This window comes from Folsomia candida, unplaced genomic scaffold, assembly GCF_002217175.1.
Source record: "Folsomia candida strain VU population unplaced genomic scaffold, ASM221717v1 Fcan01_Sc003, whole genome shotgun sequence".
Taxonomy (NCBI): domain Eukaryota; kingdom Metazoa; phylum Arthropoda; class Collembola; order Entomobryomorpha; family Isotomidae; genus Folsomia; species Folsomia candida.
This window is the reverse complement of record NW_019091195.1, coordinates 14,626,638-14,642,392: the sequence shown is the minus strand read 5'-3', so window position 1 is coordinate 14,642,392 and position 15,755 is coordinate 14,626,638. Positions and strand designations below refer to the sequence as shown.

The 15,755-nt window shown below is 36.3% G+C and overlaps 1 protein-coding gene across 4 annotated transcripts; it reads right to left on the bottom strand.

Annotated features, from left to right (window-relative positions):
* Nucleotides 1-9,758: 9,758 nt before the first annotated feature.
* LOC118434998 lies at nucleotides 9,759-15,750 on the bottom strand. 4 transcript variants are annotated; one of them, XM_035849958.1, is made up of 8 exons: nucleotides 14,838-15,750; nucleotides 14,534-14,651; nucleotides 14,091-14,428; nucleotides 12,359-12,797; nucleotides 12,259-12,293; nucleotides 11,758-12,126; nucleotides 10,836-11,675; nucleotides 9,760-10,756 (listed from the first exon to the last, which is right to left on the bottom strand). In XM_035849958.1, exons 4-7 carry the CDS (start codon nucleotides 12,708-12,710, stop codon nucleotides 11,262-11,264), a joined length of 1,170 nt encoding a protein of 389 aa, XP_035705851.1. In that variant the 5' UTR covers nucleotides 12,711-12,797; nucleotides 14,091-14,428; nucleotides 14,534-14,651; nucleotides 14,838-15,750; the 3' UTR covers nucleotides 9,760-10,756; nucleotides 10,836-11,261. The 4 variants fall into 4 exon arrangements, with proteins under 4 accessions (XP_035705852.1, XP_035705850.1, XP_035705851.1 ...); XM_035849959.1 differs by having other exon boundaries at nucleotides 9,759-10,756; nucleotides 12,359-12,505; nucleotides 12,578-12,797; nucleotides 14,091-15,750; XM_035849956.1 differs by having other exon boundaries at nucleotides 14,091-15,750.
* Between the last annotated feature and the right edge of the window lie 5 nt (nucleotides 15,751-15,755).

Sequence of the window (15,755 nt, the reverse complement as noted above, 5' to 3'; positions counted from 1 at the left end):
TTTGTAATTTATGTTCTGTGGCCTGGCCGTATTTGTTAATTCATTTGTTTTAATGCTTTTGATTAGAAAAATAACTGCACACTTTATGTACTTTGTGCAGTGTACTTACGCACGTCTGCCAAAAGTTGGAATCTGTACTCTCAAATTAAACTAGAGAGTTCAAATCTAAAATCAAAACTAAGATCTACATACATGTATACTTAAAAAAATGATAATTTCAATAGTCCATGTCATCTTTTTGTTAAGTTTATCGTAAAAGCAAAAAAAACAATGACAAGATTTTTTGTAATCATTAATATCATCGACTATAGATATTTGGAAAATCAAAATTTCGCAAACCTACTTGTCAGTTATACAATAGTTTAATTTCTACTTGAGGTAAATATTCAAGTTACTTGTTTATTTCAATTTAATGAAATTAATGAAAGTATAAACTAGAACATGCACTAAAGAAGAATTAATAATAGTATTTAGGAGAAAATAAATCCAAGTACAGTATTAAACAGTAATCGGAAAAATCAGGCATTTATGTTCGTTCCTTGTTATGAAATAGTAACATAAGATATGATTAGATTACTTAATTTTAAATGATAGCTCACGACATCCACCAATCTTTATGTATTAGTGAAATATAGTAAACTGTAGTGAAATAGTAAACTAGTTCATTAAATTATAAAAAATAAGATGACGAATCGGCAAGATGAATGCATATAAATGTGTATTACAGGTGTCCATATTTTGAGTTTGCAATAAGTCATTTTCAAGATACAATTTATATAAGCATTGATTTATCAATCTTCCTATTTCCATTATCTGCAAACTAAAACGAAAAAGATGCCCAAAACGTAACGTTTGAGCATTAACATTTTAATCCATTTTCATCAAAGTGACTTGTGAGCTATGATTTACGAACAAACTGTCGTGTCATGAATAAGTAATTTGATTTGAGATTGCTCATAAGTACAAATACCATTTTTACAAGCATACATAATGCAATTGATGTAGTCAAACAATGCAGTACAACCAGTCATCATCAAAAACTTGATCATCGACGTGGAGGCGGAAAGATGCCACTTGATGATGCGAGGCAGAAGTCAATCTCGTCTTCCTTCTCCTCAGTTTGTGTTGCACATCAAATATTTGTTTCCCCAATTTTGTTATGAGTAAAAAATCAACCCAATTCTAAAACTGGTAACTCATCTCCGTGAGTTATTACTACTTTTTAACAGTCAAAGTTTGGGATATATCACACGTACGTGTTTTCTTTACTTACTTATTTGCACCTTTACAGTTCAGATTGTAAATGCATAATAATAGTTGGTGGCATAATAATTAAATAAACATATCCGTTTATCGCTATTGTGGTAAAATACCATTATTTTCGAATGAAATATTCAAGCGGAAATTGGTGTATTTAGACTAAATACGTAAAAATTATATGAAATATGATATTTTAATGTGCTTTGTTTTGGCATAACTCGATTTAACATGCAGACAGATTAGAGGGAGCCCATGGGCAAGCGTTGACGGTTATTAATTGTTTCCAAAATAAAACATAAATGAATAATAATACCTAATTGGCTGTTGGGCGTCTTGTCTGAAGGTCCCCACCAATTTGTGTTACATTGATATAATATCACATAGTGTAAAATAATGTCACACTGAGCCATAAACCAACACCAACATGGCGTGATAAATCATCAAAGGAAAGGATGCAGTGCAGCATCACATTGGCATTGGATTTATTGAGGGTGTTGTCGCATCAGAGAAGATAATAGGATTAGGTTATTTTTGTTTGAGCCAAAAAATTCTGAAATGCACCACAACATTCGTCTTCGCTACTACCACAGAAGAATTATGTATTTGGGAATTGCAGTTTCGAAATAAGCCAACTGGCTCCATTGAAATTAGCAACGACCCATTCAACCTGCCTGCACAGCTCCACGTGAACTCGCGACTTTTACTTTTTTGTTTCACAGTTATTCTGTATTTTCAGGTTGCGGTATGCATCGTCGTCATTTTAAGAATCTTCCAGATTATCCCCACAGTCGAGTGCATAGTCGACTTATTGAATTGGACACAGTTATGACCATAATGCTAAGCAGTAAAGCTATGAAGTCCACATGGTTTCATTTTAATTTTGGTTTAATCGGATTACATACATGATCGAGAAATGGGTTTATTGAGGTTGCTGCAATACGAACCTTTAGGACCAAGTCCAATAATTAAATAAAATATAACTTCTTCCAAATTGCAGAATTGCTCAATGGAATTGATAATAAAATTATACCTTTCTTTTTATCTCAACGATTTCCCACGGGTTCCTTTCCAATAAGTGGTCATCTTTACTCTGCAAACCTAAATTGACTTGGGCGATGGATGCAATGGTAGACCATCTTCTAATTAAGGAAGCACCCGTTATGAGAGTAACCAAGTAATTAGGAGAGCCGTAGCAAGTGGAGTCCTGACACTTGGCCCTTCGTCACACGAATTATAATTATTACCTCATCGACGCTGTCACCGTTTGCATTTTCCTTATAGGATGACAACCGCAGAGATCGTCGCACTTCATCATTGACACGCTAGCTGTGCACTCTATTTAATTCAGCCCATTTCTTACTTTGTGCCAATTACTTCAAGAGCCAAATTGATTTAGACTTGTTTGATTTGTAGCTCTTAAATATGTCAATAAGGTTTTTATTATTTTATTTGTAAGCGTCTTAAGGATTCTCTGTTTTCTAATCGTTTTATTACTTGGTGGTTATGTATTTGTATTCGGCTGTTTTATTATGAAGTTCGAAAATTACGCAATAGTTTAGATTTTAGGAATATCTCTGCATTTAGAATTTGAAGGTGACTCGACGTCAAATTCTCAAATTTAGGAAAATTGTTGTGAAATTTTGGTCAGTCTCAACTCAACCATTTGTGTGGTCGATGGTCATGGTTCCTGCTCTTGACTCGATCAAGTTGTTTCTTCTTAACATGCTGCATACGAGGAGTACCACACATTGGGATGACTTGCAACGGGCAGCATGTAAAACATAAAATCCAAAAATTAAATGAGATGCCTCGAATATTTAATATTCGAAAAGAACTCAAATTATACAAGGTAAATAGTAATGCGAAGTTATGAAGCTGTGCATGGTCACAGATCCCCAAGAAAAAAAGCATCGTCCTTGCTACTTAAATACTTGCTTAACAAATGAACTATTAAAGCTTGGCAGATTGTAATTTATGCTTTTAAATTGTGCACATGGTACAGAATTGAGTGAACAAGTTGATCCCCGGAATCAGAAACGAAACAGAACATGAATAAACTACCAGTTTGATCAAATATCAAAAAAAATTATCTGCAATTGTTGCGAAATATTTTTGAACACGTTTTTTATCTCTTATTTTTCAATTTTCTTCATTTTTTAATTGAAAAAAACTGTAACTCACTTCGTACAGTTAAACAGCTTGTAATTGAAACGTATATCTATCTACATATCACAGAATTTATTGCTGTTTAGATTTGCGTGTTTCTGCCAGTAATCATGTTTTTCAAATGTCAAGAATTGACCAACTTTTGATATTGATATGCTGATACAATCTCAAATATGAAACAAGATATTAATTTTGTCATTTCAATCCTGTCACTTCGCGTCACTAAATACGTACCTTTCTCTTGTGCTTAATTAGTGTTTATCATGGGCATTGTGGAATCTTTCATGATGATGTACGGACATACGAATAAATGGAGACTGCGTTACTACTCCTAACGAATAAAAATAGGTGATTGTTTCTGCGAGATAAGTTATGTCATAATGTGGCCTCAACTGCTGACAAGGTGACACCACTGACTTCGAACGCAATCTTCTCGCCTTTGACGTTTAGAATAGCTGCACGGCGTAAGACCCCTGTGGAACAATCGAATGAGAGATTCCTGCTGGGCATAGGACGACGGTCGGCAGAATGTCATAATGAGCTCAAAGCTCAAAGTATGTCTCATAACTTATTCTGATTGCAATATGCAATGGACGCATTTATATCTGAGATGAAAATCGCACATAAATGAAGTAAATGAACCATAAATATCAAGCAGATTAAGTTTTAGAATTTTCGATCGTGTCACAGTGATGACAGCATTTTTAACTAAAAAAATGTACAAAATTCATCCATCTGATTTGATATAGCCCGATCAAGGTATTCATTCGTCCATTATAAAACCAATATGGACTGTTGGGTCATTCTTGAATACAAATATGACTTCATATTCCTTGACATGACTGATCTATGTATACGCTTGCATTTTCATGCTAAATTTAGTGTTTCTACGAGAATTTACTGTACTAATTGTGTGAAAAATTGCAAGTCTCCGGAGGATAAAAACAGTGGTTTCATAAATCCTAATAAGCACGGATAAAATCTAAATTTTGGTAACCTTTTGGTAACATCCTGAAAATCACAACTTGAAGTGAATAAATAAAAAATAATAAAATACAACATGTAAACATAGACTATATTTCTGCTAGAAGTTATTACTTCCTGGAGCTAATCACCGTTTAGCCGTATAGAAAATTGAACATATTCTACGATACTTTGTATGTATGTACATTTGCTTGTTGTAACCATTCGGTGAATGTAGATTTACTGACATTTAGAAAAATATTGCTTTGTCCTGTTGTGATCCAATATTTACCGTTTATGCATAGTGCCTTGCTTAAAAAGCCAAAATACATATTGAATTCGTCAACTTACATGTTTTCAGGTTGACCACAATTTACTACTAATTAAAGGATTGCTATTACAGCCAAATTATGAGAAGTTATCGATGTTAAATGTCAATATATCATTCTTACTTCTTCGCATTGCTTGCATCACACACATAATGTTTTACACAGTGGCATTATGACACCACTAGAAAAGCAAATTAGTAGAAAATTACTTCCAAAAAGTTGTTTTGATTAAGAATAGTAAATTAGAGTCTGCCTATGTGGTCTGAAAATATTTTTAATGAATGCTCAGACACTGACGGAACACAAGAGTCTTTTCATGTTCGGGCAGTGATAATAATTATTTTCATTTATTTTTGTAAATCTTAACGATTCCAACGAAGTTGAAACATGCCAATTTTAAAGAGCAAATCATATACACATTTTAAAAGTTGGTTGGCAATAAAATATGCTTCGCTCCAGAATGGATGCGTACATTTAATAAATAAGGTCTTGAAACTTGAAATATAAATACATATATTTTTTTTAGTTGAAATCATATTGACATATGTATGTAACGCATCATGTTAATTACAACAACAATTTAGACATACAAATATACAACACAAATGTGCAATGTCTTCTGCTTCTGTCAAGAAAATCTATGTGCATTTTATAACAGTTGCCATTTGGCACTTTTCTTATCAATCACAATCTTTAAAACATAAATTGTTATTTTTCTTCATGATTTTCACAACATCTGAAACACAGTTGTAGCATTGAAGCATGTGTTAAAGCGTCCATTTCATCCATTAGTTTATCAAATCTAATAACCTGACAGGGACAAGTGCCCTTTGCTCAGCAGGTGGAAATATTAAAGTAACGAAATAATAATATTTCAAAACTATTGGAGGATGAGTAATTGTGTGAAGGAAACAAAGGCAGCAAGTGTGTAGCTGTTGTTCGACCCTTACCTTTAGGCCAGCAAAAACTGCTTCGTCGCACACTGATTGCATCTTTAAAATTAAATTAAATTAAAATGACATTTGACCCTTAGAGAGCACATGCACAGACAGATTTTTATATGAAGGAGGCAATGCAAATCATTGCAAATGAAGAGGCTACCACATCATAGAAAACAATTCGAGTGAACCAGAATGGTTAAAAAACGGGATTGCTATCGTAGAGTAATAATGATAAAATATAATTGATAAAAAGTTTTGTATATTATCATTCATATGACTTTTTTCGAATCTTGTGCAATTTAAACTCTATACGTAGTCGAAACTATATGATTGATAAATATGAAGTGGAGAAAATGAGAAGGAAGAATTAGTCAACTTACATACTTTTATTTAAGTATTTTATTTATGTACATCACATGCATTCATGAGATTGCGTTAATTTTAAACCACAACGACACTGTTTGCCATAATTAAATACCTCGGTCCAGTGATATTTCTTTAAAACAAAAACTTACATAGACAAATCCTTTATACTGTGCGGATGATGGAATCAAATGCTTCAAAATCTATTGAAAAAATAACCTAAGAAAATTGTAATAAACAAATCTTCCTATGCACTCATATAAAATAGGTAACTAACCACCATACGTACTTACATATTATGCATGCGTCGTTTTGATTAGCCACAAAGTTTAACAACTTTTAGGGTTTGAAATTGCACCTAAATATTTTAAACAATCGCTACAAAAATTCGATTCTGCTGAACGTGTAATATGAATAAAACTGGTGTAATCAAGTTTATGAATTATTGACATATTTTTGGGCAAGTGTCATAAAAATAAGTATATGTTGTTAAAAAATAAAAACATAAACTGCATGTTACACTGCGCACATATGTGCATGTACTTACATAAATATATTGCAACTCGAGTGTCGCATTAGCTATAAAAGCATTTCATACTTCGTCACGGTATTTGACGAAGGCATAAAATCGCATACATTCAATAACGAAGCTCTCCTACCAATTTTTAGCCCGAGTCAGGGCTTATGGAACCGTCATGTCCGTCCGTCCGTCCGTCCGTCCGTCCGTCTGTCCGGCACGATAGAGCCAAAACGGCTGAACCGATTGACTTCAAATTTTTACCATATGCATATTGGACAAAGTTAGGAAACGAGTTCGAAGATGGGCGAAATCGGTCAAGTGGTTGACCGGTGGGGGTCATCGGAGTGGGTGGGGTATTATGCACCAAATTTCAAAATTGTCGTAGAAGGCTAAAATTGGGTACAGAGGTTGCTAATGGCTCCTAATAGATAAAAATGACTTTAAGTTTGAAAAATTTTCATCTTGAGGGACCCTATGGGATGACCCATACTGATTTTTCAAAATCGTCATAAAAAGCTGAAATTTGGTAGAGAGGTTGCTAATGGGTCTTAATAGAAGAATATGACGTGGAATTGGTAAAATTCTTATCAGGAGCGACCCTATGGGGTGACCCATACCGATTTTTAGAAATTACTTTAAAAACATTAAATCCGGCAAGGTCATACCTAATGGCTTGTCATGAAAGGATATGAAGTTAAAAGTGAGCGAATTTTAACCAGAGTGACCCTGGAGGGTAACCCATACCATTTTTTAAGTTTAATTTTTTCCATCTGAAATTTGGTACGAAGGCTAAAAACCACTTCTTGATAGCAAATATAGCTGTGGAAGTTCAAAGTGGTAATATTATGTCGGTCAATTCGGAGAAAAATTTAGAAACAGCTAGGACTCACGGAGTCAGGGACTCTGTTCCTGACTCGGGCTATATGGAGTCTGCACTGTAGGTTTTAATTATTTTGGTCGGAAATCGAATGACAAATTATGAGTAATACAAATTCATAAATTAATCACAAGTAGAAGAAAAAGGAGATGACGCAATCCACGAATTAAACGAGGAGCCTTTCTTCTCTTTTATCCGCACATAATTATCACATCGACTTGGCTCAGCAACAAGGAAAGAAAAGACGCATTCTTTTCTTATCCCAAATTAGAAACAAATAAGTGGCCTGTACTCATCCTGACCCGAATTACTTTGAGCACTATACATACTTCAGTTGGTGCCATACTCTTCTAAACATTATGCACTTGGTTTAACTGATTGCCACTGCACAACTCCTCATGAAGAAGGCTGCAAGCATGGCATAATGTATCCCATCACTTGGGCCGATTTAAAAAATTACACCACAAACGCACTACATTAAATTCCCTTTATCAACGTGTGCATAGTGTAACGAGTTGGCCAAGTGACTAGGCCAAGATGAACAAATTCTTCTTTTTGCAAATTGCATATTATTCGCAAATTCAGCTAATTAATATACAAATTACTACTAATTAACACATCCACAAAATGTGCTCACTATGCCAGTCATAAATTATGCTAAGAAATATATGGATGTTTTTGACCACTTGCCCTCTGGGTATTGGTGATGAATGCAACCAACAATAAACGATGTGTCAATAAATGTAGCAAATGTTACACGCATACAAACTGCTACCTTGCTATTCTTTTTAGCGTTTATAGTAAATATTCGACTTGTAATTTTTCTATTGTGAATCAGACAATTACAAAAATGTCAAACAGATGTGTTCATTGCATCAATAAATTTAGCTGTATCGACGGTTCAAAACTTATGATCCTGATCTGATGATAGCAAAAAAATAGTGAGCTTATACTTAAACTTCCTGTGAAAATATACAAGAAAAACAAGCAAATTTCTTCCTAGATTCTTCAAGTGTCAGTTAATTATGCACGCCAAGGATTAATTCTGGACATACTTATTGGTTATATATCGGTTATTTATTCTTCATACTCATAAAATTAGTGTGCCCATTGACGTGACGTGGAAAATGATTGACATGCATACCTAATCAAATCAGGTAATTTGCCAGATTGATCGTATCTATGTTTTTTTTCCCTTTGATTTTTTGTTCTCTCCAACCTTCGAAGGTGTTATTCTTGTAAAAATCGTTCCTTCCGATATGACGGCAGTAACCATGCTTGGCGAACCAATTGTCTTCGCATCTGATGAATTTTCCACCCCTCCAGCAGACGTCACTGCCATGGATGGATTTGTAGAAGGGACAACAGTTACGTCAAATCTCGAGTCTTCCATAATGGATCGCCCCCTGTCCGGCTTGAAAATATCGTCCAGAACGATTTGTGACCAAACTCGGCGTTGCCGCTTTTCTCCTCTGGAACTCAAGTAAATCCCAGAACTTTGTTCATTGTCCAACAGCACATCCTCATAGCCAAACTCTTCAGCATCATCAAAGTCAAACATTTTCTCATGGCCTTTGGTGAGACTGAAGTCTTCTTTCCAGAATGACGAAGGGATTGGTTCCAGCTCCAGTTCGAGTGGGTCCATCGGAAGTGGGGCGTCCTCCTCATCCTCGTCCATCACAACCCTGCTCGACTTTCTCCTCTTGTCTTTCTTGGAGTGACCATGCTTGGAAGGAAAGGGACTCAGAGTGGAATCAGTTTGCGACTGGTCTGTTGGGGACAATTTCACAAGAAGAGGATCAATCGGCTCTTCTGTGCTTGAGGAGCGTAGAGCTAAAACGGGTGATGCGGGTGTGTTTTCACTGTTCTTGGACTCCCGTTTCCCTTTCTTTTCACGTTTCAGTGCTGCAGTACTCTTCCCTTTTTCGACAGATCGTTTCGGAGTCCGGCCTGACTTCAACACACTCAACGACTCCTCTTCCTGGTCAGCCGTCACGTCATCTTCACCGACAAATTCCATTTTTGGAGGAAATTAACGTGGTCCTCGGGGACCCTTTCTTTGTACACGTGTCTGGAGAAAGCAATTTCACTTTCGTTTTTGTATGATGAAACCTAATTCACAAAGAGTAATAATATGTACGGTTAAACTAATGCGGTTGTAAGTAAAACCTTTTTTGATGCTTTGTTTTTGGTTTGCAGAACTCCAGGGTTCCATGTCGATGACTTTTAATAATTAAAATTAATTTTATTAATTAATTAATATAAAATTAATTAATTAATAATTTTAACAATTATTGTTACTTTTTAATTAAATTTTAACTGTTATTTTCACTTATCATTTATTTTATTCATTTTTTGTTGAATCTAATTTTTTCTAATCTTTAGTAAGCAAAATTTAATTGTTGTACTAACTCGTATTTCAGCCTACAGAATGTACATAGGTATATTATGACACAATTTTTGAACAACATTTTATATATAATTTATTACTAGACTTCAGTAATTATGAAGCTGCATGTTTTTTAATGGAGACATAATTACAACAGTGGCATATTCCACAGCCAGCTGAATCCGTCTTATTCTGCCAATTACTAATGAATGATTTAAAATTATTACGATTATTCGGGAACTGGTTGTGGTGCTGCTGAGGTAGCAGGCTCTTCAATTCCAAAGTACAACTTGGGGTAATCTTTGTAGCTGTCTCGGTCGGACTCTTCGGAGGAGAGGCCGATGAGATAGTTCGGAGCGGAAGGTTCTTGAAAGAGCATCATTCCGGCGGACAGCATGTTGTGAATGGTGACTCGAGAAACTCGAGATTTCCTACGTTCAGCTTCAAGGGCTTGCATCAATATGTCCGCTTTTGTGACGACGACGTCAGGGTCAGGTCGGATCCTCCAACGAGGGTCATCTGGCAAATCTCTGTATCGTCGGAAATCTTCGTCATAACATGGTTTCGGAGAAATTACATTGATGTGATTCGCCTCGTATTTCAACTCCTCCAGTTTGCCTTCCAGGTGACGTTGATCCACTCTCAAGCGAATTAACTGATTTAAAAAAAAATAAATTATTAGTATACATTTTTTGATGAACATTTTGATTTTTGAGGATCACGAGCCATGGACTCTTGTCTCAAGATTTCTTTCTTCAATAAGGCTTGAGCATCAAGAATCTCATTTGTCCTCTTTGAAGCAAGTTGTCGAAAATAGAGACGAAGCCATTCGATCGGATTTTCCGGCTTATGTGCCAAGTTGAAGAGATCAGCAATTGCAGTGATGAGTAAAAAGTTGGCTCCGGATTCTTCGATGTATTGAGCAAATGATCCTCTTGAAGATTTCGCCTGCATTAATTTTATTAATATAGCATAAATTTGTCAGTGGTATTCCACCATCGAATTACTACACACAGTAATGAGTTACCTCATTTGGATAGATCCTAAATGACTGACGCCGTGGCTTAGCTGTCCCCACAGACATGCTACGAATGATGAGAAATACGAATGCGGAACAATTCTAGAAAATATACGTCTTTGAAGATACATGTGATATGTGAATTATTACCGTTGTTCAGATATGCATCTAAGCCCTGCGTTCTTTTTATTTGGACCCGTAGCAACAAAATTAATACATTCTGTTCATTATAATACACGAGCGTCATTGCAATGCGGGGACGAAGGTCATTTATGCCTTTATGCGATAACAGTACAAAAAATATTAACGTTTAAACTATATTACTTAAAAAAACTTTATTTACAGTATAAACATCTAGGCACATAATCAATATTGGATGGTTGGGCCAGACTAAGGCAATCAATAAATTATGCATGCAAGTGACCTGCTTCTTCTTTACTGGCTTGTTTTTCTTACTTGGGGTTCTGCTCGTCCCCTCACTTTAGACTTTCTCCTTTGATGGTGCAGCTCGTTTCCTCCTCCTGGCTCGGCATTCGCACTCAAAGTCACTCCTCCTCCTCCATGTTTTGCTTGGAACTGCCGACCGTCCACCTTGTTGACGCCCGTCTTATCACCCAAACCCACGAGCTTTCCTTCACCATGACCTTGCAAATGCGTGTGCGGATGTGTCTTGTTCTTGTCCTTTGCGCCAGACTGGATCCCTCCTTGTTCATTGCCGCTTTCGAGATCGCCTGGTTCGTTGACCACTAAGTTTCCCCTCTTGTTTGAAGGCGTAATGAGGGTGAAAGTAGGAAGTGGGTCGTTTTGAGGGTTTGTGAGGCTTTGAGAAGCTTCAGCTGCGGTTGTTATCTGACAAAATTTGTAAAGTTAGCCGGTTTAAATTCTCGATGCAGTGCTTATTAACGCGACTCATAACTCGTACATTACGTACGTGATCAATTGGCGGTGGCTTTGCTCTTTTTTCCTTTGGTATCGGTGACGTTGCTGCGTGTCTTGACCTCAGCGGGGCGTCTGGAAGCACAGGAAAAGGACGGCCAGGAATTTCTAATGGTTTTGGAACAGTTGGGAGCTGTGGATTTTTGCCAATGGTGAGTGGAGGGGTGGAGAAGGATATCACTTGTCGGACCAGTTCATCTGACTCTCCTCCTGACACGTCCCCTTTGCTGGAAAGGTTGTCAGCGGTTAAAAATCCTACGTTAGCTCGGTCGGAAGGAGCCTGAGTTTTTAACCCAGTTTGACCCTTATCGTGGTTGCTTGCGTGTTTTCTTTTACTTCGACGGAAATGCTTTCTCCGCCTTTCCTACAAAAAATATTTAGTAAATTATTTAATTTTTTCGTTGATGTGTACTTTGGGTTCAGAATTTGAAATGTACACGAAGAGTAAATGTAATCATCAAGTGACAATTTCACATACAATAAAAAATATATTTACCTCTGGTAACTTTCCCAATTTCTTCAATATCTTTCCTGTGGATTAAATATTATACTGAAGTTGGTATATATACTGAAAGCTCGTTTAAAAAGTATCAAACTTTTTCTTGGCAGCATGCGATCGGTGTAGAAACCACGAACGACGCCATACAAAATGAAACTGGAGGAGATTAGAAAGAAGGAGAAAATTATGACGCCCATTACCACAGGCAGAATTTCAAGTAGGATCCAATAGGCCAAAGAGTTTTCTATACGTACGTATTTGCATTTTATATCACGTTGAATATTTTTAAAAAATGTAGTAAAAATGTAAAACGGACTTGGCAGGAATGAAACTTCCTTTGGTGGAAGGGGGTCGAAGTCGCCGGGACTCTTCCCGATCGGGTACTGAAAATATGGTTTTACTTGAGGCCTACCCTTGTTGCACCTCAGCGGTATGTTTGTGGATAGCATTTTAAGTTCTTTCTTTCTATATAGTCAAAGTAGACACGGATCGACCCACGCATATTATTTGCGAATTATTTTATTTTGAGCACAAAACTTATGATATCAAGCGAACCAAGATTATTTGACACTTTATCAGTCTATAAGGTTACGACAAATGGCCGAGTTACAAAATAAATTTTCATTTTTATTAGCCCGAATCTGGGCTTATGGAACCGTCATGTGTCCGTCCGTAAACGCGTTAGTAAAAATGGCTGAACCGATTGACTTGAAATTTTTACCGTGTACATATTGGACAAAGTTAGGAAGCGGGTTCGAAGATGGGCGAAATCGGTCAAGTGGTGGACCGGTGGGGTCATGTTAGTAGTTGGGATAAAATTTTGAAATTGTCGTAGAAAGCTGAAATTTGGTACAGAGGTAGCTAATGACTTCTAATAGATAAAAATGATTTCAAGTTGGAAAAATTTTTATCTTGAGAGACCCTATGGGGTGACACATTTTTCACATTCCGGTTTTTCAAAATCGATATATCGAGTTGAAATTTGGCAGAGAGGTTGCTTATGGGTCTTATTGGAAGAATAAGAAATGAAATTGGAAAATTTTTTAGCTGGAGCGACCCTATGGGGTGACCCACACCGACGTTTAGAAATTGCTTTAAAACTACGAAATCTGGCACGGTGATACTTAATAGCTAGTCATGAAAGAATATGAAGTTAAAATGCCAAATAATAGAAAATATCTAATAAACATTTAGCTATATACACCACGGAGGTTGGTAATATTATTAATATTATATTAATATGTCGGTTTCGAAAAAAAATAGTGAGCTCTTTAAACACAAGCTAGCGACCTGAAATTTTGCGAAGTTCATCTTCGGGTCAAAAGTAAGGATAAGTTCGAAGACAGACATGATCGGTTTTGTCGGTGGGGGTGTTTTAAGTGGTTAGGGTTGACAGAAAAAAATATTAAATGTCATAGAAAAGTCCCAAATTTGTCGCAGGAAGTTGAAATTTTGAGATTAAGCCCTACGGGTGAGACCATAGGGCTTAATCCATACAGATCTTTCAAAAATATGCCACTCCCACCAGTTAAATGGTGGGTTTAAACGACAACCGCAGTCTGACTCGGGCTCATAAAGGCTGCCTACTGGAGATTTCAAGTTTACTATTTGAAATAGTACCCTCGAGATTTTCAGCTTAAAAAATCAAGCTAAAAATTACGATGATTTCATCTTTAAGAATTAAATCTCTATGTCTGTCCATTCAAAAGTTATTAATGGTCAAAGAGTTGTTTTTTTCGACCATCGGGAAGAAACAACTATTTTTAAAAATAATTATTTTATTTGTAACTCAACCATTTGTCGCAACCGTTAAGGGAGACTAACGTTACCAAGATACTAAATGTCAAGCAATCGTGCAAGCGAACACAGTATTGAGTCCATTAGATATTTTTTAGGTTAAGTATATAGTTTTATCTACTTGTGTCATAGTTTTAGGCCTTTTAAGATGGCCTTATAGATTTACCAAGATGTCTGTCTGTCCGTCCGTCTGTGCGTCCGTCTGTGCGCACGATAACTCTCTTTAAACAAAAGCTATCGACTTGAAATTTTGCACACTTCATCTTCGGGTCAAAAGTAAGGATGAGTTCGGAGATGGGCATGATCGGCCAAGTAGTTGGCCGGTGGGGGTCATTACTATCCAAATGCGTTGCCCTTAACTACCAAGAACCTTTAGAGCAGGTTAAATTATTTAAGTGCAAGTAAAATATTTGTAGCTTGAAAAATATCTATAGTAATAATTTTCAGTAATTTTAGTATGAAGATTGCGACTGACCTCAAAGCGTTTAAATTGGAATGGAGTTTCAGAAATTTTAAACCTGGGAGACCCGATAGGGTGACCCGACGGATTTCTAAAATTTGTAGTACGTAGTTGAAATTTGGAACAAAGGTTGCTAGTGGATTGTAACAGAAAAAACTGAATTTAGGTTGGAACAATTTTAATCTCGATGGACCCTATGGGGTGACCCATACTGATTTTTCAAAATCGTCATATCGAAGTGAAATTTGGGAGAGAGGTGATCCATATCTATTTTTAGAAATTGCGTTAAAAACATGAAATCCGGCACGGTAATACTTACAATTAGTGGCTTCTCATCAAAGAACTTGAAATTAAAAGTTAGCTAACAAGGGATACTTTCGAGGTGATAATCGTGTCCAGGGTACCACTCATTGGTCTAAATGTTTTTTGATCGAGTGTTTCTCACGGGTTCGGGTTCTTACTTCGGGTTTCGGGTTCGGATCGGGTTTGGGTCCTGCTTCGGATACGAAATTTCAGAACCCGAAACTTTCGGGTTCGGGTTCGGGTTCGGGTTCCGACTAAGAACCCGAAACCCGAACCAACAAGAACTTTTTGCCACAACGAATACGAAAACATTAAAAAAGAAAATAAAGTGTTAACCACACTTGCTACGACGGTTATGCTGCAGTAATTCATTAAATAATTCAAATTTTTAATTGTCGTAACTTCTTTTCACAAGTGTCTTCAATTAGTGTTATGGTTTGAATATTGAAATAAAATATATTTTTTTATCAAAAATTTGCTAAATAGTTAGCTTGAGCTTACTTTAATATTGGAAACTTGAAACTGAAAATCATTTTCAGTTTTCAACTGATTTAAAAATTTCTGAATGTCACGGAAAGCCATTATCCATGGTCGATTTTTTGAGATTGCATTATTATGGTCGAGGAATTAAGATTCACATTTTAAAATGCGTTATGTACTTATGCAGAAATGTGCTTAATTATAATTCCTCGGTCATATTTACAGAAGTATTGTTTGTTTGAAACCTTTAGGCTAAAAAGCCAGTCACCCCTTAAAGTTAAAATATATTCGGTTTTTCGGGTTCGGGTTTCGGATTTGATCCGCCAGTTCGGGTTCGGATCCTTGCAAACGGGTTTCGGGTTCTTCGGGTTCGGGTTGCCCTCAAGTTTCGGATCAGTAGTATCGGGTTCGGGTCTCGGATTTGCAAGAACCCGACCCGTGAGAAACACTAATA